Genomic DNA, 27,846 nt, shown 5'->3' on the forward strand with positions numbered 1-27,846 from the left:
AAAATAATGGAAATAGGTGGGGAAAGAAGAATCTATATAAATTATTGAAAAAAAAGCGGGTGGGGGGGGAAAAGAAACGGGGTGGGGATGGGGGGAGGGGGAGTTTAAGATCTAAAGTTGTTGAATTCAATATTCAGCCCAGAGGGCTGTAAAGTGCCTAGTCGGAAGATGAGGTGCTGTTCCTCCAGTTTGCATTGGGCTTCACTGGAACAATGCAGCAAGCCAAGGACAGACATGTTGGCAAGAGAACAGGGTGGAGTGTTAAAATGGCAAGCGACAGGGAGGTTTGGGTCTTTCTTGCGGACAGACCGCAGGTGTTCCGCAAAACGGTCGCCCAGTTTGCGTTTGGTCTCTCCAATGTAGAGGAGACCGCATTGGGAGCAACGAATGCAGTAGACTAAGTTAGGGGAAATGCAAGTGAAATGCTGCTTCACTTGAAAGGAGTGTTTGGGCCCTTGGACGGTGAGGAGAGAGGAAGTGAAGGGGCAGGTGTTGCATCTTCTGCGTGGGCATGGGGAGGTGCCATAAGTGGGGGTTGAGGAGTAGGGGGTGATGGAGGAGTGGACCAGGGTGTCCCGGAGGGAACGATCCCTACGGAATGCCGTCAAGGGGGGTGAAGGGAAGATGTGTTTGGTGGTGGCATCATGCTGGAGTTGGCGGAAATGGCGGAGGATGATCCTTTGAATGCGGAGGCTGGTGGGGTGATAAGTGAGGACAAGGGGGACCCTATCATGTTTCTGGGAAGGAGGAGAAGGCGTGAGGGAGGATGCGTGGGATATGGGCCAGACACGGTTGAGGGCCCTGTCAACGACCGTGGATGGAAAACCTCGGTTAAGGAAGAAGGAGGACATGTCAGAGGAGCTGTTTTTGAAGGTAGCGTCATCAGAACAGATGCGATGGAGGCGAAGGAACTGAGAGAATGGGATGGAGTCTTTACAGGAAGCGGGGTGTGAGGAGCTGTAGTCGAGGTAGCTGTGGAAGTCGGTAGGCTTGTAATGGATATTGGTGGACAGTCTATCATCAGAAATTGAGACAGAGAGGTCAAGGAAGGGAAGAGAAGTGTCAGAGATGGACCATGTGAAGATGGTGGAGGGGTGGAGATTGGAAGCAAAATTAATAAATTTTTCCAGGTCCCGACGAGAGCATGAAGCAGCACCGAAGTAATCATCGATGTACCGGAGAAAGAGTTGTGGGAGGGGGCCGGAGTAGGACTGGAACAAGGAATGTTCCACATACCCGATAAAGAGACAGGCATAGCTGGGGCCCATGCGGGTACCCATAGCCACACCTTTTATTTGGAGGAAGTGAGAGGAGTTAAAGGAGAAATTGTTCAGTGTGAGAACAAGTTCAGCCAGACGGAGGAGAGTAGTGGTGGATGGGGATTGTTGGGGCCTCTGTTCAAGGAAGAAGCTAAGGGCCCTCAGACCATCCTGGTGGGGGATGGAGGTGTAGAGGGATTGGACATCCATGGTGAAGAGGAAGCGGTTGGGGCCAGGGAACTGGAAATTGTTGATGTGACGTAAGGTGTCAGAGGAATCACGGATGTAGGTGGGAAGATGTTTCCCTACCTCTGGGTCATCTAACGACTGGCCCATCTCTTAATAGTAAGACTTATAGAGTCAGTTATTCTGTATTTCAGTTCCTGCATGTTGGACTGCAGTACATTACTTAAGAGACTGCTGCACGGAGGTGATTGAGACATTAAAATGAGGTGCCATCTGCTCCTTTAAGTGCATGTAAAGTGACACTATATCAGAGGAGGGAAGTTCTCTTTTTTATCCTAGCTGATATTTATCCTTCAACTGAAATCATTCAGAACAGCTTATCTGCTCATTATCACAGTATTGTTTTGAGGACTTTGCTGTATACAAATTGGCTACTGTGTTTCCTAACATTGTAATAATGACTCCAGTTGAAATGCTTAAAGCGCTTTGTGAGCCTCCTTTCTTTTTTAGCAACTTTAGGGATAAACTACACATCTGTTTTCCCTTTTTGTTCGTAGTCCATAAGCACAAACACTTCGGTATTTCTGATGAATCTCAGTTGGAGCCAGAGAATTTCTCCATTTGCAATATTACCTTATTCTACTATTTCTTATTTCCTGGCAAAGGTAGTCACCCCACCCAACCTATCAAGTTTGCTATCCTTTCCAAATCATGTACATTGAGGTTTCTGAAATTCAGATCTATCCTCAAAATTCATTTATTTTTGTGAGGGCCATCATCTCAAGGTCCTGTCACAAAAATCCTTCTAGAATCAACAGGAATAAATAGCTTCATATTATTTTGGGATTTTATGTCTCCTGATTTGATTCTTTTGTGGTGAAACGGACTGAACAGGTGCACTGTTGCTAGTATTTAAAGTGAGGTTCTCACTGTTTTCTATCTGTATTTTGTAGCCTGGTCTGACCAGTTTAAAGGAATGCTGAGTGCTTTCTCCATATTGGCAGTAAAAGGTTTTACATGGTTAGGAGTTTGAACACCTAAGCTCAGCATATTGAGAGGGAGCTCGTACAAATGTGGCAGCCTTCTGCAGGAAAACCTCATGGTTTGTTTTAATTTTTAAGACGCACAGCTTAGTTACCTTACCTCATTCTCTAACCATTTAAATGTCTCACGACAGGTGGTAGGTGAACCCCTTACAAAGGCTGGCAACCCTTCCTTTTCCAAAATCATCTTTAAAAAAAATGTATACCTTATTCATAAATTATCTGGAAAAACATTACAAAACATTTCTAAATCGCCATCACAAGAAGTGCAATCCGATTCAACTTTTACACATGGATCACGAAGTGCTTCAATGCAATCAATGAATATTACGATAATTTCAATATGATCATTACAGACAATCAGACAATGGTATTGGAGTTATCATCATACATCATGTTGCACTCTGAGGTGCTTCAATACAATTATAATATAATTAGTAATCAATTCATACATTCATTGTGAGCTGTGCAGCCCGAGGGACTCTAAACAATTCCCAGCCCCTCGGTGCATTATGGCTCCTGCATACCCATAGTGTTCACAAATTGTCTCACTTTGGAAAGGCCAAGGAAACTGTCTTGAACCACCCCATTAGAGATGTTCCGCTCAGGTGGCATCTGGGGGTTCATGCAAGGAACGAGCTTTGAATTGTTCTCTGTTGGAGAAGTCTCGCCGATCCTCTCCCCCTCTGGGGCGTTGCTGCTCCCAGCTTCCCGGAGCTGGGGTGCGCTGAGCGCTTCACTGCTCCCAGATTCCTGGGGCTGCGGTGCGCTGGCCTCTTTGGGTTGTGGGCAAAGTTGGAGTGCGCTGCTCTCCTCATTGTCTCCAATGTTCTGGAGTTTGGATGTCTCGTCCTCCAACTCCCTAGAGCTTTGCTACTTCTTCTGTAGGTGCTGCCCTTGCCCTTCTTCGTCCAAAGAGCAGCTGCCCTTGTCATCCATCTCGGATGGGAGACGCCTCTTGCCACTTGTCTGGGAAGTGGCTTGGTCCCTTCTTAGCCCCTTCTTCTTTTTGGCTCTCTTTACCAACTGCCACTCCCCCTGCTGATTTTCTGCTGCTTCCTCCTCCATTGATTCGCTCTCTTGAGGAGTGGGAGGTTCAGGGGGCAGTGCAGTTGATTGGCTGTCTGCTGCCTCAATCTTTTCCTCCACCTTGTCTCTCTCCATGTCCTCCTTTGTCCTATTGTTCTCATTGGGGGCCTTGGTGGTTGGGGGGTTGCAAGTGTCCTTGGTAGTAGTGACAGGAAGCATTTCCTCTGCTTCCCCCTCGTTGGCTTTGGCTGCCTGTGCATAAGTGAGGCAACGTTTGGGGCAGGTCTTGTAGAGGTGGCCTGCCTCACCACACAGGTTGCAGCACTTAGTCTGTATGCAGTCCTTTGTCTGGTGCCCTTCCTGCTTGCAGTTCTTGCAGAGGACGGTGCTGCAGTTGGCCGCCACATGACCAGACTTGCCGCATGAGCGACCAAGTTTGGCCTGCCCAGCGTAGACTAGGTAGCCATGGCTTTCCCCTATAGCGAAGCTGGAAGGAGGGTGGATGGTGGCTCCCTTACCATCGGCCTTGAGTGTGACCTTGACCTGGCGTTTGCTTGTCCAAATCCCGAAGGCATCTTTAGCCTTGGTGCGGCTCCCAACCTTGTCGATGTACCTGGCGAGGAAGGTGAGCCCATTGGCGACAGGGACGTGGGGGTTGTATAGGTGCACAGTCACCACACAGCCTCGTTGCAACGGCAGAGCAAGAGCGACTCCACCATCAGGGTCTTCATCTCCGGCTGGTCTCTCTTCTCCTCGAACACCTTCAGGAACTTGACGCAAGCAGCCACACTCCTGAAGGTCACGTCGCAATATCCAGCGCTGGGGAAGTCTTGCAGACAGTAGATCTCTGCAGCTTCGAATCCACACGACTTCAACAGGATCTGCTTGATGAAGAAGGCACGATCCATGGGTGCTCGTCCTTCACTGTCCTTCACCGCCACCCTAACGGCATTACGTACCCCATGGTTTGGGGCTCGACTGGTTATCCTTTTCCAAAATCATCTGAAATGTGTATATATGCCACAAGAAGCATAAATAATCCTTATCTGATCCTTGAGGATTATGCCTGCCAGCACTTCCACTCTCCAACTTTTGGCTGACCCTTGTCCTCTCAAACCTTCAGATGGGTTGTCCAATTTGGGCCAGCCAGGCTGAAAAATACTGGAATAAAATATCTACCAGCTGTAAACAACTGTCTGTTAAGCTCAATGAGGCTGGCAATCAAACAGAATTTAGACCAGTTCCATATGTTTGTATTCCAATTGAATAGCTTTGTCTCGACCCTTGAGCAAATGACTGGCTAATTGTTGCAACTATTGTATCAGGAATAAACTAGGGTATGTTTTCTGGGTGGAGTTGGCTTTTGATTGCATTGTGTTAAGACATTAAAAAAGCACTATTTATAGTTGTTAAAATCAATGTGAATGTTGGACTCTCAATGTGAAAACCCATAGTAAAACTGTCAACATTTACCAACAGTACCAGTTTTGTCTGTAGGTTATAGTCCAACAGTGTGAAATGGATGTTAAATGGCCCATCATGGTTAATGGATCAGGAGCAAATGTTCCTGATTAAATTATTATTGATCAGGTTACAATATCTAAGCCACCCTGATTGTATGCCAGAATATTTTTTCCACTCTTGAGTTTCTGGTCAACTATAAATAAGGAACTCTGCTATAATGGTTTTAAAAACAGCTAGATTGAGCCCCTAATGATTCCTAGGCAGTATAAAAGATGCAAAATTTGTGGGTTTTTTGACTGTGAACCGTCAGCATTCACCATCAGTACCTCTCTGAATTTAGTCACAACTTCCGGATTTGGCACAAGCACAGATGAATCTCAGAATTGTTGGAACACGGAACTGGCTCTCTGAATGAGCAATTCACCTAGTGCCATTCCCAGGCCTTCTCCCTGTATTCCTGCACATTCTTCTTTTTCAGATAACCCAATTCCTTCTAGAATGCCTTGATTTGAACCTCTACCACGATCTCAGGCAGTGTATTCCAGATCGTAACCACTCACTGCGTGGAACAGTTTCTCCTCATGTTTCCATTGCTTCTTTTGCCAATTATCTTAAATCTGTGTCCTTTCATTCATGAGGTGTAAATCTCCTTCCGTGCCCGGTGGGCGCCGCGGGGACTGGGGTGTTTTGTTGACCCCTTTAATCACATTTTGGTTTAATGTTTGTAAGTTTCCTTTAAACCTTGTCCTTGGTTTTACAGCTGACCTGAATTAGGGGCTGTGCTTGATTTATCCCTTGTTATTGTTAATTTAGTTAATTGTTTTGACTCGAAAAATGAGGTGTAAATCTGAAGGTGTAGTCAATCATTCAGTGCTCTGCTCCACCATAGGCTGTTCTTAAACGCCCCTCCCTAAGTCACCAGTTAGTTAAACTGTTGATCTGGTGAGATCTACCCCCTTTCTGCTCTCATTATTGTTGGCAAATCCATAGCTAGGTAAACCTTGTTCAGTGAGATGTAACCATTTTTAATGGCAATCTGTGTAATAATTACTGCTGAACAACTGATCTGACCCTGAAAAAGATAATTTTGTATTTGTGGAATGTTAAGTGTCTCCATTATGATTAATTACTAGACTTAAATCATTAAAATTTCTTTAATTAAAATTGAGCTTCTACCGTCCCAATCCTTTTGTTCTTTGTAATTTTTTTAAGAAGTGATTTCATTATTAATGCTTTACGTTTCCTGGCTTGTTGCCTGACAATTCTTCTTATGATTGGCTGCTTAGACTGCTTGATGACATCACTACAGCTCAACGCTGAGAATCCCCATTAAACAATGCTGCAATCAATTGCATTATCAAAGGTTAGAGTTCTTACCACAGAGAGCACTAGATTTTTCAGCACAGCTTTCTTCGAGGTCAGCAGAGAGTATCCCTGTGCTTCATCACTGACTGGGCCAAACCTGGGCCAAAATATTCAGCACTTACTGACCTTCTGTTGATCATATTGTCTCCAATTCACAAGCTGAATCCAATGTCAGAACAACCCAGGATAGCTATGGATAAATGAATTTCATTTAATGTCTTTTGAGAGGGGGGTAAAAAATTCCTGGTCCAATAACCAGTGCCCCCTCTAAGATATGCAGGTGTGTGGCTGCAGTGCAATCTGGCCCATACTATGTAGTGTAATAAAGAGGCTATGCACAACAAGGAAAAATTAGCAGAATACTGGCTACTAGAGAACCTGTTCCCTTCCCTTGATTAAGGAGATTTTGACCACTTTCATATTTTAGGGAAGACAAATCCTTCTCACTCCACCACCCCCTCCCCCCGCCATTGCATTGTTCCCTGAGATAGTAAAACCAGCACTACGTGTGGCTGCAACAAGCAAGTACATTTGTTTAAAGATTATTTACATATATGCAGAGCGAGTTTCCCTCTTGACCCCACTTTCATAGAACACAAGTGACTGATGACCAGCCATCCCTTCCTTTGTGCCAGCTTTGAGTCTAACCACTGAAGAGTTTTCTGTCCAGTCCTCACTGACTTGGTGCCACATTCAGTCAAATGTTGCCTTGATGTCAAGGGCAGTGACCCTTCCTCTCTGGAATTCAGCTATGTCCAAGATTGGACCAAGGCTATGATAGCCTAATGATGTAGGCAATGCTATGAAAGTAGGTGATCTTCATGACGGAGAGCATATCGGCTCAGATGCTCAGGTATGGGTGACTTAACAAACTTGTGAACAGTCTGCAATCTGGTCAGCTTGAGACAGTGAATGGAGAGGAGAATAGAACTCATGGCAAAGATGCAGAATTTGCGTTGAGAGCTGACGGTGATGGCTTCAGTATTCCCAATGTTTAATTAGAGGAAATTGTGGCTCATCCAATAGTGGATGTTTGATAAGCAGTGGGAGGCTGAGGCAGATGATGGAGTGATAAGAGTTGGGTGTTATCATCATACATAATGGAGCTTCCCCATGGCCATGGATGATGTCATTATGAGGCACGTAGATGAGAAAGAGGAAGTGGGGACCAGCAACAGACCTAATGGTGCAGGAAGAGAGGCCATTGCTGGAGGTATTCTGTATTGGTAAGATTGGAACTAAGTGAGGATAGAAATAAACTGGAGAATATGTGGTTGAAGGTGTCAACAAAGGTTAATACAGCATCATTACTGTCAGAGGATGTAATTTGTGACTTTAATTAGGGATGTTTTGTTGCATTGACAGGGATAGAAACCTGATCGGAAAGATTCAAATGTGGAGATGGAGAAACTAGAAAAAGATGCAGGACAGGTTGAAGGGTGAAAAGCAGCTTTGATAGCAGAACAAATAGTCTGAACCTTGGTGACAATTTCACTGTGTAGGTCATAATATTCTATCCCAAAATTATATTGACCGCTATGGCCCTGTGGGGAAAACCCAATCGGAAAATTCAGCATTTTCCTGTGGTACCATTTCTTCCTAACCTTAAAACAAATTGGTGTAGCCAAAGTGAACTGCCCTTTGAGTAGTATTTGCTGGCCTCTGCTGCTCAGTTTGTCTTTTGTACCAGAGTTCCTTTTGCTAATCACTGTCCGGTGACACGTGCTGTGTGTGTGTGGCTGAGGATGGGAGCAGGATCAGCTGTGATGCCTGCTGACACTTGCCTCTTGGTTCGTTCATGAAGAATAACCTCGAATGAGGCACCAGAGGACTGCCCTTGCCTGAGATGGAATTATAACTTCTGGGTGAGGAGGAGAAAAATATCCTTCTTAACAATTTAAAGGAAGCTTCATAAAATGGCGGTTATTTAAATTTATCAGAAATTTATTAGATACTTTATTTTCCATCTTTAGATAAATATGCACTGATGTACAGCAGGTGTGCAGGGATTAAAAGATTAGCCTGCTGGTTGCCTATTTACACGCTGATGGTTATTTGGAGCTATTAACAGTTCATTGCTGGAATACAAGTAAAGCTATTTTTAATATATTTTGAACCTGAATTACATGTGTAAACATAGGGATATTAAATTTTAGGTGGCTGTATTTAAAATGGTACAAATCGATACAGATTCTGTGGTAACATGGTGTTAATATCACAGTTTGAGCAGGCATATTTTCTTGCAAGCAGTTTGGCTTTTCCTCTGTGTTCATATTCGACATAAAAATACTTAAAACATGACTGATATGTTGAATACGTTGTTTTAAGATGTCTGATTTGTTGAATGTGGTACTTGTATAGGTTACATGTTTTATGTAGACTAATGCTTTGATTCAGCTCATTGTTGTGCTAGATAATCTGTCCCCTCTCATTTATATAAAATACAGGTATGTACAGCTATGTATGAGATCTGAAAATGTGGCATGGTGGTAATGTCATTGGACTAGTAATCCAGAGGCCCAGGATAATGCCAAGGCGATACAGGTTCAAATCCCACCACGGCAGCTAGTGGAATTTTAATTCAGTTAATAAATCTGGAATATAAAGTGTGTCTCAGTAATGGCAACTATCATCGATTGTAAAAACCCATTCAGTTCACTAATGTCCTTTAGGGAAGGAAATCAGCCACCCTTATCCAGTCTGACCAATGTGTGACTCCAGACACTCAGCAATGTGGTTGACTCTTAACTGCCCCCTCAAATGGCTTAGCAAGCCATTCAGCTTGAGGGCAATTAGGGGTGGGCAACAAATGCTGCCCTTGCCAGTGATGCCCACATCCCATGACAGAATAAAGAGGAAAAAACAGAATGCTGGAAAAACTTATTAGGTCAGGCAACATCTCTGGAGAGAGAATTGGTATTTCAGGTTGATGATCCCTCGTCAAAACTCAGCAACCTGAAACTATTACTCTGTCCACAGATGTTGCCTGGCCGACTGAGTATTGCAGCATTTTCTGTTTTTTATTTGATTTCCAGCATCCAATAGTATTTTGCTTTTGAATGTACAATATCTTTCTCTTTCCTTCCTTGTCCTCTATCTGAGTGTAATGTGTGTTTGTATCTTTATTATAGTTTAAATGTCTTGTGTATGACACGTACTTCCTGTAAATGTTGCAATTATTTCCTGTCCTTGTTTTCTTTGTTACTTTTTTTCTGTCTGTAACAGTTTAAAACCTAGAATTTCATCCCTAGCTCAGCCTCTGAGGACAATAGGTGGTGCTGTTCTTCCATTCCGAGTGCCCATGCTCTTTTTCATACTCCCCACTCCCGATTCTTCCCATTATAAAAGCCACTGTCACTGCATTTCCAACTACTCTATTGCTTTGAGTTTTGAGGTGCTGAAATAGTAAAAATGCAACAGATTTAAAGAATCTTTTAGCCAGCAAATGTGTCTGTCAATTTTCATAGGAACATTTGCAGTCGTCTTTTCACTGTTCGTGCACCTTAGGATCTTCTCCCAGGATTTCCACACCCAACAAACACTCTCCCTAATGAAATCCATACTTTGCTACTCTGCTAATTCCATCTCATTGTTCCTATGCCCCACAAACATTTCTGATGCCATTGTGCCTCCAACACCTCCATTCTGCACCTTCTTCCACACTCCAATGAGCCATTTCTATTTTTTTTTACCTGCCCCTCTCCCTTCCCACAGGCCATGATTTTCTGTTCTCTTTCCCACCCCCCCAAACCAATACATATGCGCGCACACACACACACATCTTCTCTTGGTTTGGAACGTTTAGTTTTATCAGGATCACTTTTTTTGTAATTTCTACAAAACTGTGTTCTTGCAAAGTATTTATTTTGTATAATATACATTGTGTATTTTAAGTGTATTCTCCCAGCTTATTATAGTGCCCCATCAAGTACATCATCAGCATTTCCTGCCTGAATTTAGGACAGCAAGTTTTCAACATTTTATTCTAGCTCATTTACACTGATGTGCCTTATATCTTTTTTAAAAAAGATTGCTGAATCATTGCATTACCCCTTTTTCATGTCTACATTTGCTGTGGTGAGTAAGCAAAAGTGCATCAGTGAAATATCATTTTGTTACTTCTCCAGATAAGCTTGTACTTAACTGAGGTTGAATATTCAGCATTGCCAGTGTTAATGGTCAGATGAATATACCTCTGCTTTGTATCAAGGAGTTCCTTTTTGGATTTAGATCTCCCTAAACCTGAGTGGAACTGAAGCAGTTTGTGTCTTGATGTTGAGTTGCTGCCTTTAGTTTCCATCTTGGAGTTTGCTATAATACTGTAATGTGTTTCACATGGGCATGCACAATACAGCTTGTCTGATTCATTTGGCATTACGTAGGACCAAGGTTTAACTGTGTTGTTTGCAGTGTTTGACCTGGATAATGTGGTCACATGACTGTTACTGGTGAGATTATTTGCAGCAGCAGTTTACTAGTTAGTATTTTGGCTTACTTGGTGGAGGAGCAGGAGAAGCTGTTCACAGGAGAATCCACAAAATACCTGCTGCTTTCTGTGCTTGTTGATCTTCCTATTCTGATGTGTAATCGAATGTTTTTATCATCAATAATGATTTTAAAGTAATTTGCTTTACTAAGAATGTAGCTAATATTGTCCTGAAAATTATTTAACTCTATTTACAATATCTGTTCTTAAAATGTTAACCGTTTTATGAAATGATGGAAAACTATATCATTCATTAGTCATCTTGCAATAACGCCTGTGTTTCTTAAAATATAAAGTTACCTCGAAATTAATGTACATGTAATTTACTGCTGAATAAAGCACAAAATACACTTGGTTCACACTGGAGATTTTCATTTCTGAGCATGATATGGAAACTTGTAGCTATAAAGTAAAAGGTAATTTAATCTTGGTTATCTTTTTACAGATATGCCAATATTTGGTCACTGTCCAGCGCATGATGATTTTTATCTGGTGATGTGTAATCATTGTAATCAGGTTGTAAAGCCCCAGGCCTTTCAAGCACATTATGGTGAGTTCACAGTTTACTCAATACATTGTAAATACATGTAGTCGCTAGCTTATTTTACTCAACATTGCATCCTTGGTTTTATATTAGTATATGCAGATAAATTTCCTGTAATTTTTCCCTCAGTGCAAGATGTCCCACGTGATATTTTGCCTCTGACATTGTGTACCCATTGTTCTTTTACAACCTCATCTGTTTAGTTGACTTGCCTTTGACAAATTGCTACCATGAAGGGCAGGAAAAGCTTGGTATGAAAAATGGCAGATTGTTAGGGGGTGAATTATAGACACTGCTTGCTTTGTTGATTTCAATAAAGCTTGTGTGCCCTTTCCCCAAAATTAAATCAGAACTGCATGCAAATCATAATTAACTTTAACTAGTGCTCAAAATGGAGCAGTATTTTCAGGTGATATAGCAGGACTTCTGAATAAGTACAGGTTTTGCCATCAGTTAAATTTGATGTCTAACTTAACCATGAGATTTACTCTGACGGAATGTCATACAGGCAGTGTTGTCAGCTCTGGCTGGATGCATTCCTGGAGGCGTTGATGCATGGCCTTCTCTCTCCTCCGGCCACTGGCGCCACCCTCACATTCTTTTCCCCTTACCCCCCAAATTGGTCATCCAACATATCCATCGTGGAGCTCCGCCTTCCCACAGCAAATTGGAAATCAAACTCTTTACCCAGTTGGACGTTTGTTGCCTGCCAATCAAACAGCCTCTTCTTTCCCATCACCAATATTTTTTATAATAAACATATGTTTGAAGTAAATTATTCTTTTTAAATTCCGGTATGATTTTTCTCCTGGAATTGCTCCCAGCAATGTACTGGAGATTAATCTTCAATTCCTGAAGACTCCAGGGCAATCCTGGAGGGTTGGGAACTCTACATATAGGGTAAATGGCAATGCTCAGCAGGAGGTGCACTATTTTACTATAATTTTGTTGTTGTCAACAAGTGCGATGAGAAAAATTGAGACGTTTTCGAGAAGTTGATGCATTATGCAAACCTTTTTAATATAGATGTGTCTTTATATTTTGAAATGCTTTTTATGGGCAGCTTGTGATTGTCAACAATTTTGTCTTTAATTTATGGAACCAAGTCATGCTACTATCAATATCCCTGTTCTTGGGTCTAAGTTTAATGTTCAGTGGTGTCTTCATTTTGTAATAGGATGACCCCAGGAGCTTGGTTTAGTTTCCTTTCATGATGGATGAGTCTATTTTAGCTGAGATGGTGTATTATAAAATATGGCATGCAAATTTCTGCTCCATTACTGTTGTTATACTTTAAAGCATTTTTATATGTTGCACAGGTTTATCATTGCTATGTAGAGAACATAAAGTACTCCAGGCATCACCAGACTAATTAAAGTTACTTGAACAATCCAAAAATTTCTGTATAAAAGGGAAGTAGATTTTTTTCATGACTGGCACTTCGATTCAATACCATTATAATCATAAACATTTTGAGATAAGCCATGGTTTCTAGCTGTATTAATGTCTCCTGAAAAATCAATGTGGTGTGCTGGACTGATGCAGGTGGTGACACACTTTTAGGGCCATCACATTCTACCTGTATGTCTTTAAGATTGTTGACAGCAGTATAATTCACCACACTGGGAAATCCAGCAATTATGTAAAATATTTGTTGTCTGGCCTTCTGATGCTTTTCCTACACTACTTGAAAGAAACTGCAACTGCTAATCCTTGATTGCCGCTTCCGTCACTTCCTGGTGTTTAGGCTAAGAGGCAAAACAAGTAGCTGCTATGACTTCTACAGCCATAGGCAGGTCAGTAGCCCAATCTGTTGTCGACAAACATTTTCTCTACTGTTTAATCTAAAACTTCTTGTGCATTGCGTAGATAAAACTAGACAATTCGTTCTTAATAGGCGCAATAATTCACATGGATATGTGAAGTTTTGATTTCCCTCTCCCTTCATGCCAGCATCTCCTGTTCTCCACACACACCCACCCACCCACCACCCCCCTGCCCCGTTTCTCTGCATGCTGCAAGTATTACGATTATTGTTGCAGGTTGAAAAGAATTTTCAAAGGCTTGTAGCTCTGGTTTTAGGCCATTTTAAAATGTGTAATAAAGCAGACTAGGTTGTGTAAATCTATCCACTGACACTGGGTAGATAATAGCCTTTGGGACTCTCGCTCTCCTAACTGTACTCTCCCTTACTACCACTGCATTCCATTTTACAATTTGAATGGCCCCTGTATTACAGTGCTGTGATCAGTTTGCTTGTCTCTTTCCGCCCCCCCCCACACCCCCCTGCAGTCCCTGCTGTCATCCACACAGGATGCAACAACCTCGTAGTTGTTGGACAAGTGTGGGAGCTGAGGCTCCTCCAATGTTACCTTCTGGGTAACTGTATTTCTATTCATACCCTCCTGTCCCTGACCTGAAATATTTAACCTAAGGGTTGTGACAGCCTCCTGGATTAGTGTCCAGGCAACTTTCTCCCTCCCTGATGCATTGCAGTCTGAAGCTTGGATTCCAGCTCATCAACTCTGAACCAAAGTTCCTTGCGCTGCAGATGGATCACTACAGTTGTCCACTAGCGTGCTCATTCTACAGCTGCAACATATCACCTGCCCTGCCATTTCTTGTACTTTATTCATTTTTTAAAAGTTATCAAACATCACAAGCTTTTTTAATTTATTAAATTTAGTTATATGCTTTTGTTTTTTTCTGTAACTTAGCCCAAAGTTTCAATTTAATCCTATTATTTTATTTTTTATATAGCAAGCTGCACCTTATGTCCCCACCTCAGCGAATTCATACACTTGCTAAAATCCCTTGCACTCTGGTGAAATCTGCACTCAATATCAAGCTGTTCTGTAGTGAAATCTGTACTCAATGTTAAGCTGTTCTGTGCTAATACTCATTAATAATTCACTTACTGTTTTACCTACTCCAGTTGAAATTTTTAATTTCTTGGCTCTTAGTTTCAACTTATCATCTGGTTTAGAGAGAAAAATAGGGAAAAGTAGAGAAATCCTCACCAATCAATCAATTATCTGCTTTTCTGACAAGTTTGTTTCCTTTCCAAACACTTGATTGAACATGGTCTGTGCATTCCCAACAGAGCTCTTACTATCCCATTCAGATCTCGCTTTATCCCAATCCTCATGCTCTTCAGTTATATCTTCAGTTCACCAGCAGGTTCTGTTTACCAAACTAGGTTTATGTACAACAGAATAGGCGTAGAAATAGCTGCCAGAAGTACCTTTGTTGTTGAAAGTGCAATTTATCACTTAATCTGATTAGGGCCTGCAGCTACCAAACAAAATGAATTTCAAGAATGTAAATGAAGGTTCTACCGCATGGCTTTTAAATGCTGCACTAGAGGCAGAACGGTTCTTTACTTGCTTGATTCTGTGTTTGCATTTCTCTCATCAAAAGAAAGTGTCTACAAATTTTGAGTGCAATATTATTTTACATCGAGAACATTTGCAATGGGTTTTTACTGCTTGCGCCGGGAGCCAGATTGCCAGGGTTTGGCCGCCGCCTTGACTGTATTAATTCGCAGGTTTTCAAGTTGGATAACTTAATTTAACAGGAGGTCCACATGAAGATTGCTGTCTCCCTCCTGACGACAGAAAGTACAGAACGTACCTGGCTCAGGAGTGCACACAAACATTGTACATAGCCACTTCTAGGAAATCATGGGGATTATTTTTGGGATGTTGAGACCAACGCAGCTCAAGTAGATTTGTGTCCTAGCACACATTTAAGTGAGCCTCTTAAAGTCCACAGGGAAAACACCCTCATTAATGAACACCACCGGCTGGCAACTAACGAAGCACTCCCATTGACACAGGACCTGAAAAAAAAAAACCCACGCATTCACCAGAAGTTCTCATGTTCCCTACTGGAACATACTCCACACCCTGCAACCCAGTGACAGCCCCACCTCAATGGTTTACCCCCTGGTTGACTGCAAGCATCGCTAATTGCAACCTGGTGACTGACCCAAACGGTGAAGTCCCAGGTTTCAATCTTGCACGGAAAATCTGAACAACCCTCAACTGCTTGAGGACAGGCCAGGGAAGATGTGTCCACTCACCCCATAAGTGAAACACGACAAAACCATCCAAGTTAGACCATCATCCACGTATTGAACTGCTGCCCTGAGAAATCCATTCCCAGTGGCATCGTACATCATAACCATTCATATTGGGTCAGCTATAGCCATTGATTAGATTGTTAACCTTGACATTGAATTTTCACTGCTTCCCCAACCATACAAATAAAAATTGAGACCAACTCTGTGGGCAGGGGAAAAAAAATGACCAATTTAAAAATTGTTTTAAAGTAGGGCGGGTATCTACAGTTTTTTTCAACCAACTAATATAATCCCTATGACCCCACCAAATTTCATTCCTGCATGGTAAAGCACTATCTGGCATGCATTACTATTCACATTATTAATACCACAAAGCTAGCATGTAGTGAATCATTGAAGGTGGGATACCTTTATCAATCTGTAAGTAAACCAACTGTGTTGATGATGACATAAGCAAGCAGTGAACCTGGTTCTCTGTGAACCTATGGCTTATGTCAATTTAACTTTCCTGCTTCACAATTCAGTTAAGGTGGGTGCTTCACTGAGAAGCGCTATTCATTTTAAAAATGGATTTTTCACCTTGAGCTGAAAAGAATCTCAATAAGAAACAATTCTGAGAGTGTCGAATTGTTCCCTCGTTAGTTTTTGTGGTCTTGGTTGTGAGCTTTATCCTCACGATGTAGGAATGGAATTTACCTTTATAATTTTTTTCAGAACCATTAATGTTGGAAGCAAACATTCTGCGGCTCCAGTTCTATTAGGAATGTGGTTGTTCACTTTGTTATGCAATGTTACACATGCAAATGGAATCTCTCTTATAAATGTGGATTGGTAATTTAATGATTCCGGGAATCATTTGCAAATGTTGAATTCCTATCTTGATCATCACTCTGAAGTTATCCTCCTATATTTTGAACATGAAATATGTCAACTTTAGATAATGTTAAGCCTGTTATTAATGATGCTGGGGCACTGTTTTTATCAGTTCTGGAAGATAAAATCTTTAAACTACTTGCACTTTTTGGCTTAAAAAATACAACATTAAAAAATGGCTTTACTGTTCGTAAATATTAATTTTGTGCATCTTGACACTATTCATTTTTGTTTGGCTTTGCAATTTATACGACAACATTCTGAATGAATAATTGCCGTAAAGATTTTGTCCCTGAGTTGGATGGCCTGTTCTTTGCTCACAAGAAGAATTTGTTCTATTCCACAATCACTATTTAGATGTGTTTATTCTGTGGAATACTTTAATACTTCCCTGTATTTCTGAGAAAATAACAATTTCCTCACTTAGAGGTGTTTAACTTCTCCAAGACAATTTAGATAAAATAAATCTTTGCAGCTGGAAAGATTAACGATATGTATGCAAATTTTGGTCTCCTTACTTTAGAAACAAAAATGTAATTTTCACGTTGAAATTGAGTTCTAGACAGGACTGTTTGAATTAGAGCTGGGGAAGAGGTGTAGAGGGAGGATGTTTTCTTGTTTGTTTGCTACTTTATAGTGAAATTGCAAATGTGTTTAACGAGTCCATTTACCATTTTGGCCTAGTAAATCAAGGAAGTCTTCCAAAACCAAGTGCTGGAAATATTCAGGTCAGGCAGCAGAGCTTAAGGCCTAGGCATCTGAAAACATGACCACCAATGGTGGAACAATTTAAAATTGGGATATTAAAGAGACCAGAATTAGATGAGCACAGATCTCTTGGATGGTTGTGGGGCTAGAAGAGATTGCAGAGATAGAAGCAAAATCATGATGGTGTTTGAAAATAGGGATGAGAATTTTAATATCGAGGTTTCAAGACCAGGAGTTAGTGTAGGTCAGTGCACATGGGACAATAGATGAATGAGACTTGGTGCAAATTAAGGCAGGCCAGCAGAGTTTTGAATGACTAAGTTTGCAAAGGGTATAATATATATATGGGAGATCATCCAGGAGTGCTTTGCAGCCAAGTCTACAGGTAATTGAAGACATAGGTGAGAGTTTCAGCAGAGGAGCTGAGACGGGTGCAGTTGGGCAATGTTATGGAGGTGGAAATAGTCGGTCCAAGTGATGGCATGAATAGATGATCAGCTTGGTTAAATATGACACTAAGTTTGCGAACAGACTGGTTTAGTTTCAGACTGTTGCTAGGGAGCGGGATGGAGTTAGTAGAGGGAATGGAAATTGTTGCAGAGCCTGAAAACAATGGCTTCGGTCTTCCCAATATTTAATTGCAGGAAATTGCTGTTCATTGTTACTGAATGTTAGATAATGAGTCTCATAATTTAGCAACAGTGGAGGAGTCGAGAGAGATGTCGAGGTAGGATGTCGTCAACATTCATGTGAAAACTAATGTGCTTTTGCATGATGTTGCCCAGGGGCAGCATGTAGATGAGAAATAGGAGAGGTCTAAGGATCGATCCTTGGGGGACACTGGAAGTAATGATTTGGAAGCAGGACGATAAGTCATCGCAACTGATACCCTCAGTAGGATTAGATAGATAAGAATGGAACCAAAATAAAAACAAAAAACTACTGCGGATGCTGGAAATCCAAAACAAAAACAGAATTACCCGGAAAAACTCAGCAGGTCTGGCAGCATCGGCGGAGAAGAAAAGAGTTGACGTTTCGAGTCCTCATGACCCTTCTACAGAACTGAGTAAAATTAGGAGAGGGGTGAAATATAAGCTGGTTTAAGTGGGGGCGGGGGGGGGAGAGAGAGAGAGAGAGAGAGAGAGAGAAGTTGTGGGGGGGAGGTGGTTGTAGGGACAGGCAAGCAGTGATAGGAGCAGATAATTAAAAGATGTCACAGACAAAGGAACAAAGAGGTGTTGAAGGTGGTGATATTATCTAAACAAATGTGCTAATTAAGAATGGATGGCAGGACACTCAAGGTACAGCTCTAGTGGGGGTGGGGTGGGAAAAGAAAAATCTGTATAAATTATTGGAAAAAACAAAAGGGAGGGGGGAGAAACGGAAAGGTGGTGGGGATGGAGGAGGGACCCAGGTGAGAACAGTCCCATTCAGCTGGATGGCAGTGGGGAGGTGTTGGAAGAGGATAGTGTGGTCATCTATGTCAAAGGCTGCAGAAGGGATGATGAGGGATACCTCACCTTTGTCACAGTCACGTAGGATGTTATTTGTGGCTTTGATAAGAGCCATTTCAGTTATGCGAATTAGTCAAGTTAGACAGAGAGAGAGGAGAGAAAGGAAATGTAAGAATTTTTAAAAATTTAATTTTAGGACCTCCAAGAATTTACTACACACAAAAGTGATACTTCACAGTTCTAATTGTTCCTTTTTTGGACCTCTGAGATTGAGTGGCATTGCAAGAACGTAAATATTGTTGTAAGGTGTTGGGTGTAGTTTGGTAGGTCTTATTAAGGTATTCACAGTCTTAGGTACTTTATTAACTGTTAGAAACTAAATACACTGGTACAGCAAAGGTCCAAGCTAAGGCCTGTCTCCATGCGTTTACACATGGCTCTGTCCATCACTTCACTGACCCCTAGGTGCGGGCCTTGTGTTCTGTTACATCACTGGGTGATACTGTACTCAGTCCCACGTTAACCCTTTTATGTGCCAGACCTTTATACTGCACCTCCCACCAAGTGTTTATCCAATGTATTTACAAGTTATCCCAGTTGATCCCATATATTTACATAATTACTACTACCCCATCTCTCTTCCACATTCCACACCTCCCCCCACCCAAATGAGTTTGTAGGTTCAGGTGGCCTGGAGGCCTTAACCTTTCCATATCTTGTTCTCAGAGGAGTGGTAGGCTCTGTCACTGCAGGTAAACTTTGTTGAGTCAGTGGTTATTCTGGCATCTGGGGTGTCTTTTCATCCTCTTTTTCCTACTGACATCCTACTTATGGGGCAGACAAACTGGGCTCACCTCTGTAGTGCTTTTTTCTCTTCCTTTGTGCAACTTGCCATGACACATGCTGGCATGGAAGATGGCACTTCCTGTTGAGTGTGATTTGGTAGTAAGCTCACCTTTGCATTTGGCTGTGTGGTGTACTGTCGTCAATGGATGGCTGCTACTCAGTTCCAACATTGTTTGTGGCGCATTCATGCTGGCTGGGGATTGCAGCATTATCTCTGACCTCGGTTTATCTCTCCAACTGGCGTCAGAGCGGAGGTTGAGGCTCTTCTCATTGTTGGTTCCTCTCTTTCTGTCATCTGTTTGAGGTGTCGTGGTAACCATCTGAGTGGTTGGCTGGTCTGACCAATGAGATGCTTCTGGCACCTGTAATAAAAGTGAACAAACCAGCTCTGCACAGACAGAAGAGCATTGAGAGCTAAAGTCCTAGTCGAGAGAATCTTTCTTGTTAGAGCTCTCGGGAACTTGCAGTTCTGTATAGTTTACAATGGTGGCTGTATTGATGTCTTCTGCCGTTTGAGGAGATTCCGGGCTACACAGACGTCTCTGCTCAAGAGAAAAAGACTGGTTACGGATGACGTACATCAGTTTGAAGATTTGCTTGCTGCTATACCTTAATGGCTCGAGGATCATGCCGAAGGCTGGACGCCTGATTCCTCCAGGCCCATAAAGTGGTGTGTCTGTTGTTTGTAGCCAGAGGTGTCTCAGCCATGGTTCTTTGCCCGCTATGACCATATCACTAGCTCTCATGTCCAATTTAAAGTTTGTGAGATGGCCATTAACCAAGACGTCTGCGTTCCAGAACCAAAAATCCAGGATCTTTGACCTCACCGAAGAAGTGTGGATATGTGATCCCTTAGTATGTTGTCTCGACCTCGTGAATTCTCTTGGGATATTCTGTGCATTTTGATGTTTTGGCTTTGCACAGCTTCCTGAAGTATCCTATTAGGTTACATTGAAAATATTGGGCTGAATTTCCGGACATTGATCATGCCTGTAGGGGCGCTTTGCTCCACAGCGTTGGCATGGGTTATCTACCAGTCAGCTAGGGTATTGCTTCCCTTGGCCTGGAGTGTCCCTCTTTCTGGGCTGTTTCACTAACTGGATAGTGAGGCTAATTTGTACCATGGTTTGCTTTCTCCCCTTCAGATGGATTTGTGCTGCGAACGGATTTCAGATTGTCTGGCAATCTGGATGGCCTTCTCAAGGGTTAGGTCTTCCTTCACATGTCTGGGAGAGTGTCATCCGCCAGTCTTACAACTATTCTATCCCTGATTAGCTCAGATTTCAGGTCTTTGTAATCATAGCCTTCAGCCATTCTATACAGGTCATTAATGAATGAGTCGACAGGTTCCCCTGGATGTTAGACATGTTTATTAAATTTAGCGTGTTCAAGGATTTTGTCACTTCTGAGCTTAAAATTGGCATCAAATCGTTCTAAAACTTGATCGTATTTTGCAAATAATTTGTTGATTCCTTATCTAGCTATTATATCATCAGTTATCAGGCCTACTGAATAAAGCAGCGTGTTAATTTGTTCAGCTTCTGTCTTTTTATTCAGACCTGAAACAATCATATATCTAAGGAATATTTTTCTCCAAAGTCCCCAATTTTGTGATTTGATCTGGGCCTTGGATAAGTCCAAATTGATCTGGGAGAGTGGAATTCTGATCCATGGTTAAAATTTTTAAATTGCAGGTTTGAGGTTTCTGAAAATCCAAGATGGCACTGCCGTATGCTTCTTCACAAAGGGTTTTCCCAGGCCTGTAGTATTGGCGTTCGTGATCTTGGCATTTAAATTTTCTGAACAATGGCTGCCTGGATCAACTGGTTAGATAGAATCTACCCTGCTTTAGCATAATGTTAACTACTAGAAATTCTATACCTAAGGCATAGTAAATGTTCAGCTAGGAGTTGTATCCATGCTTCCCTCCATGGCTCTGTCCAACATTACACTGACCCCAAGGTGTGAGTAATGTGTTCTCATACATCACTGTGTGGGAGGTACTGTACTCAGTCCCATGTTAACCCTATATGTACCAAACCTTTATACTACAAATATAGTCATTAAAAGGATCCTTATGTGTGACATTCTGTTTTTGTGAGGCTAACAATAAAGCTGTACAAATCATGTTGTGATTTGCAACTCATGCCATTTCTCTTGCCCACCTCAAATTGCTGGTTTATTACTTAGCATGCGCATTAAGCTCACTGTGTTCCCAACAAATTCTGGGCCAATGGGAATGACTTTCATAAAAGCTGAAGGAAATCTTCTTTTTACTGTCAACTGCTGTTGGTGATTCCCATCTTTCCATCTCCAAGAGATGATGGGAATGCAGCCTCGGAATTTAGGTGAGGTCAGATGATTTAATCTGCTGCACTTCTTTTGATGGCTGAACAAGCTGATTCTGAAAAGGAGAAGTCTGCCACAAGTGCCTCACATGAAGTTGACCATTGCTGATGGTGCAGGATGATCTTCGCTGGCATCTTGTTTGCAGGGCTGGTGTCTTCTTTGGAGCTTCTGAAACCATATTGCCGTGGTGGAGAATTCCTGCCCACAGCTGTGTTGTCATTTGCATCAATCATCATCAGCTGGAGTGTCTCATTTATTATGATTGATGTTGAGGGCTTTCCTTTTTGACTCTGTGCTTGCTTGCATGCTTGAATTAGAGCTTTGGGTGTCCTGTTGGTCTCTTGGCATGGGTTACCTCCATGTATGGCATAACCTTGGGGATGTGGCCAAATTCCATCCTGCGCACATGCCCAAGCCAGTGAAACCTCCTCTACTTGACCAGCACCAGCATGATTGACATATTTGCCTTAGAAAGGGCCACTTCATTGATGTCTTTGCCTTTATTGTCAACCTGCAACTGTTCAAACTGCTTAAAGAAAATCATGATAGACTCCTTGTTGTTTATGTTCAAGCTGCACATGATTTCTTCTTCTGTGGGCCCTCGCGAATGAAGAGTTTGATGCAGACTCTGCATAGACATCTGCAGAATTGGCAGTTCATATTATCGTTGTTAGTGCTTGGGGGAACTTCTGCAGCTGCACCACCTCTGCCCTTCCTCTGGGTACACTGCATATTGCGAATTTGGCATTGATGGCCCTCAACAACATGCTGAACCAAAATTCAGTGCTTGCCTCCATGTGGGCTGGTCAGCTGCAGAGTTTTTCCAAGAGAGGTGGTCTACCAGGCAGAAGTTTGTAAGACTCCTTTTTTGGATCCAGCCAAAGCTAGATGCCAAGCTGTTCATGAACCCAAGTGTTGCCTTAGACCTTGCTACACAATTTGACACCACTTTGCAGTTTGTCTCCCTCAGGTGACCCAGAAGATGAATGGAAACAGCTCCATGATCAGATCTTCAAGAATCAATCGACGTCCTGGGATACTGCAAGCATGAACATCATGACTGGTTTGATGAGAATAATGAAAACATCTTCCATCTTCTCAAACAGAAACAGCTCACACATGCAAGTCTTGTGGCAGCCCACAGTCATCAACCAAGCATTGAGCCTATAGAAATGCGAAACACAACTCCAGCTTGCATTAAGCGAAATGTAGAATGACTGGTGAAATGTAAAAGTGGGTGAGCTGCAACATCTAGCTGAGAAGCATAAACTGTGCTTTTCTAAATGCTGATGACTATATGGCCCATCCGCCACAACCTTTGCTCCTACCCTAACAACTGATGGAAATGAACTAATCACTGATAAGGCAGCTGTAATGGGAAGGTGGCGTCAGCACTTCGCTGAGCTCAGTGTCCTAACTTCAGACAAGTATGTATTTGGTAGTACAGAACTTAAGTATTGCTGAAAAAAAAGACATGCCTAAGCTTTTCATCTTGCATTCATCAGGTCACTCACAAGAATACCAATATAAGGGGGAAAAACAACAAATTATACTGTATGTGAAGAAAGTGCTGATTGGCTGGCAAGTGGCGTTGCCATGGAGAATGCACCAGTTAACTACCAAGCCTTGTTTGAAATTTAAACCAGGCAGCTTGACCCTGATTGGTCAAGGCATTGCCCTGAGGAATGAGTCAGCGAATGGCTGTCACTTATTTTGTTTGGCTGAAACAGGGTGCAGTGTATGTACGTGGTTTTTCTGTCTACGAAGGACATGGCCCTGTGTATTAATATATGTAGCTTCCAGTACAAGCAAATACGCCACATTAAGAGCACAGCTGACAATCTTAAATTGGTTGTCAGCGTAATTCTTTGCACATTGAGGATTATTTAGCGAAGGCTGTCCAATCTCAGAATCACATCTAATGTTGGACACTGTTTTAAGTTTTGCAAGTTCAGGCTGGTTGGGTATGGCCTGTACCCTGCCCAGTACAAACAGCGGCTGGGCATGCTGTTTGGTACAATCTGCCAGTCTTTGGGACATACAGCCTACGTACCTAGCATCACACTGGCCCTGAAATTCATATACTACATTAATCATTTGAATGATAGGCAGAACGTCTTTTTGGCTTGATGGCAGCACCCTGTTAGTGGCGAATACCACCTGTGTCGCTACTGCATAGTAGTAACGTGAAACAGTTAGCTTCACCTGTTGCTCAAATTTTTGAGATACCTTGCCCTTCCAGGGCAATCTGAGGTAGACTGGGCACTTTTCAATGCTGAAATTGATGGCCTTAGGCCCAGTCGTGAGTTTACATGATATACCACGCAAAATAATCTGATCAGGGTGGCCGTTATCCTGCAGGATGTATTTGATGCGCCATATTTCAGCATCAAGCTTGCACTGTGACCAAATGGCTCGTGTCCTATTTACAAGGTTACCAATAAGACTAATCCTATAGCGTGGGACATTGGTGAATAGGCTAACAATGTCAAATGAGCATATGGACACAGCATTGCTATCGATATGCAAGTCCTGTATTGACCAATGTCTCACTTAAGGAAGCCATAGATATTTGCGCTGCAGCACTATATCGTGACTATCTAGACCCGCCACCATTGTGTGAATGAGTATTCATTGAACTTATGAACTCGGCAATTCGTGCATTTGAGTTTGGTTTTAATAACACCATGTATGTCCAAATAGATGGTGTTGCCATAGGATCCCCTCTAGGCCCAGCTTCCGCAAACATCTTTATTAGGTTCCATGAGAAACGTGTGTTCGATGAAATGACACCTAACCTCCCACCCCTCTCATATTTCCAGTATGTGGATGATACGTTTGCTATATTTAAATCTGTAGCTGCACCTAATTATTTCCTTGCATGTCTTGATGGGCTCCATCCTGCGCTCAAATTCACCTTTGAAATGGAGCAGTCAAATGAACTCTCCTTGCTTGATGTGCTAGTTGAGAAATCTGCCAGTGAATTCTCTATCACTGTCTAACTCAAGCCTACCTTCACTGGTCAATATACATGTTGGGATTCTTATACTTCCACAAGCTGTAAGATTGGTTTTATTGGCAACCTTGTAAATAGAGTAGGAGCCATTTGCTCACCGTATAAGCTTGATGCTGAAATAGAGTGCATCAAATGGCTACCCTGATCAGCTCATTTTGTTCTGTATGTCATGCAAGCTTATGAACGGGCCCTATGGCTGTCACTTTTGGCACTGAAAAGTGCCCAGTCTATCTCTGATTACCCTGAAAGGACAAGGTATCTCAAAAATTTGAGCAACAGGTGAAGCTAGCTGTTTCAAGCTGCTACTGTGCAGTAACAACACGAGTGGTATTCGCCACTAACAAGATGTTGCCGTCAAGCCAAAAAGACATTCTACCTATCACACAAAGTGAGTAATGTGGTATCAGTACTAGTATGATACTAGGTATGTAGGTATACGTTGCGGAGACTGGCAGATCATATCAAACAGCATTTCCCAGCCGCTGTTCGCAATGGCCAGGGTACAGACCATACCCAACCAGCCAGTGCTTACAAAATTCAAAACACAGCGCCCGGCATTAGATGTGATTCCGCGATTGAACAACATTTGCTAAATAATCCTCTGTGTTAAGAATTGCGTTGGCAACCAATTTAAGATTCCGTTGGGCTCGCAATGTAGCACATTTGCGTATGCTGGAAGCTACATATATTACTACATAGGGCTATGTTCTTTGCATAAAGAAAGAACATGTATGTACATTGCACCTGTTTCAGCTGAACAAAATAAGTGACAGCCATAAGCTGACTCATTTCTCAGGGCAATGCCTTGACCAATCAAGGTCAAGCTGCCTGGTATAAATTTCAAACAATGCTTGGCTGTTGACCGTCAGTCACCATCAGTGGTGCATTCTCCATGGCAATGTCACTTGCCAACCAATCAGCACTCTCTTCACATACAGTATAAATTGTTGGTTTCCCCCTTTATATTGGTATTCTTGAGCGTATCCTGATGAGTGAAAGTCGAAAAGCTTAGACGTGTCTCCCTTTTCAGCAATAACTAGGACAGTTAAGCCAAGGGAGTTTAAATTTGACTTTGAGAACCAAATATAACAAAAGCTTTCCACAAAGGAGAACTGTGCCCTGACTGTTTGGATGGTGAATGTTAATTGCCCCTGGAATATCAGTGCCAAACAATCAAATTTTCAGGTGATGCCATATTAGAAGGGTTATTGCTATCAGAAGAAGCAGCTCAGAAATTATGGAATTAGTTGGACAAATGTCTTTGTGAGCAGAACAGTGCAGGCAAGTTCAAATGTGTAAAACCTGCTCTCTAAATGATAATATAGGTAAAATGAAACTGGAAGATTCGTGAGAGTCTTCACACTCGAGTCATCTGGACTTGAAGCGTTAACTCTGTCCTTCTCTCCACAGATGCTGTCAGACCTGCTGAGTTTTTCCAGCAATTTTTGTTTTTGTTTCAATCCTTAAGTAATGCAGAACAGCAGTTAGTAGAGCCCCTGTAGACAGAAATTGATCTCTAGTGTCAGGGATCTGAGTTTTGAGGAACTGGAAATGTTTAGACTTTTTAAGCTTAGGATTGAGGTGTGAGGGATGATATGCTTTGCTAGAGTAGGGGTAACATTAGTGGCTTTGTAAATAAGTGAGCCAGTTGGATCAAAAGGTCTTCGCCATCCTTGATTATGTTGCAAGGTACATGAGTTATAAGATTTGTAAGATTTATATTAAACCTAGCTGTTTTATGGTGCATAATTTGAACTACTGATGGACGCCCTGGTGACGTCTGGTACCATGACACAAACATCACTTCTTTAATGACGCGAATAAAGATTATGAATTGAGAACTACCCAGGATAACTAGCTCAATTGTAGAAATTCACTGTCATTTGCCTATCAAATTTGCTTTGCACTTAAGAAATGGAAGCATGCGGTCACATTCAAAACGTTTATGGCTGATCATCTGCCTGTACTCTTTTGCCACCCTATCCTATGATTCCCTTAGTGTCAAAAATCTGTCAATTGCAGCCTTAAGTATATTCTTCAACTGAATATCCATATCCCAGAGGGATAGCGAATTCCAAAAATCCGTAACCATGAATGAAGAAATTTCTCCTAATCTGTTTGAAACAGCTGACCCCTTAGCTTGAGATGATGGTTCCTAGTTCTAAAAGCTCCAGCCAGGGGAAACAGCTTCTCAGCATCAACCCTGTCAAAAATTTAATGCATTTATAATATACTATACATTTTATTATTTTAAATATCAGAGGATATAGGCTAATTTTGCTTTGTTGAAAAGAATGTTTGTAATAGTAGACATTTATCATGTTGCTCATTATTTCAATATTGGAATTAAAGCTTTCAAAAGGTGCAAATGCAGCACCGGAAACAAATTAGATTGAGATTATTAAATTGAATTTTGCAGGATATTCACTAAAATCTTTTAGTTCATAATGGTAGAGCAGGATTAGCATGGAAACATATTTTCAAAGAGAATAATGCTACCCTAATTTGATAAAACCATAACTTTCTACAAGACAGTATCTAAATGATATAACCAGAAAATATTGGCTGAATAATCCAATTTTTCCCCCTAAGGTAACAGCCATACAATATGCTTGAGAGAGCAGTGTTCGTCACATTAAACCTGCTGCTGTACCCTTACTTAACTCCTTGCTTTGAAGACCAGAACAAATGTTGTGCTTCTGTAAATCATTAGGAATTCATTGATCCCTTGCCTCCTCATTGGTTAGATAAATTGAGAAAACCAATAGTTTTCTCATTTGTTTGAAAAGGTGGTAGAAACAAAATATTTTTCTTTCTCTCATTCTCTCTCAATTTTCCTCTTTCATTTTCTTTTCATGTTCTATTGGGATTGTTTTCACTCAGATAATCTGGCAATCCAGGGTCTCAACAGGTAGGATGGCCATGGCTGGGCAAGCTGCAGGAAGCTCACCAGTGATCTGATGAGCTGCACAGCTTTAGCTGGTTAAACTCCAGCAGTACCTCTACACATTTTGCCACTCGGCAAGTGTCTTGCCAACCTGTGTCTACATTTTTGGGCTTAGGTAAGTGGCGTGTGTTTCTAAATTCTGTGCTATATATCGAATAAAGAGAAACTTTTGTTGTGACTTAATAACTTGGTA

General features: G+C 41.9%; 1 protein-coding gene across 3 annotated transcripts in view; it reads left to right on the plus strand.

The window, feature by feature from the left end:
• atxn7 (ataxin 7) overlaps positions 1-27,846 on the plus strand; it is a 147,375-nt gene that overhangs the window by 68,588 nt on the left and 50,941 nt on the right. The window contains exons 1-2 of one of the 3 annotated variants that reach the window (XM_078543652.1): positions 10,865-10,966; positions 11,278-11,382. The exons of 1 other annotated variant lie outside the window; for it this stretch is intronic. In XM_078543652.1, coding sequence (XP_078399778.1) covers positions 11,280-11,382 — 103 coding nt within the window. In that variant the 5' untranslated portion in view covers positions 10,865-10,966; positions 11,278-11,279. Of the gene's footprint in view, positions 1-10,864; positions 10,967-11,277; positions 11,383-27,846 lie in introns of those variants that run through there. One more of the 3 variants, XM_078543650.1, reaches the window with a different exon arrangement.

This window comes from Cetorhinus maximus, chromosome 6 (genome assembly GCF_964194155.1).
Source record: "Cetorhinus maximus chromosome 6, sCetMax3.hap1.1, whole genome shotgun sequence".
NCBI classification, from domain to species: Eukaryota; Metazoa; Chordata; class Chondrichthyes; order Lamniformes; family Cetorhinidae; genus Cetorhinus; species Cetorhinus maximus.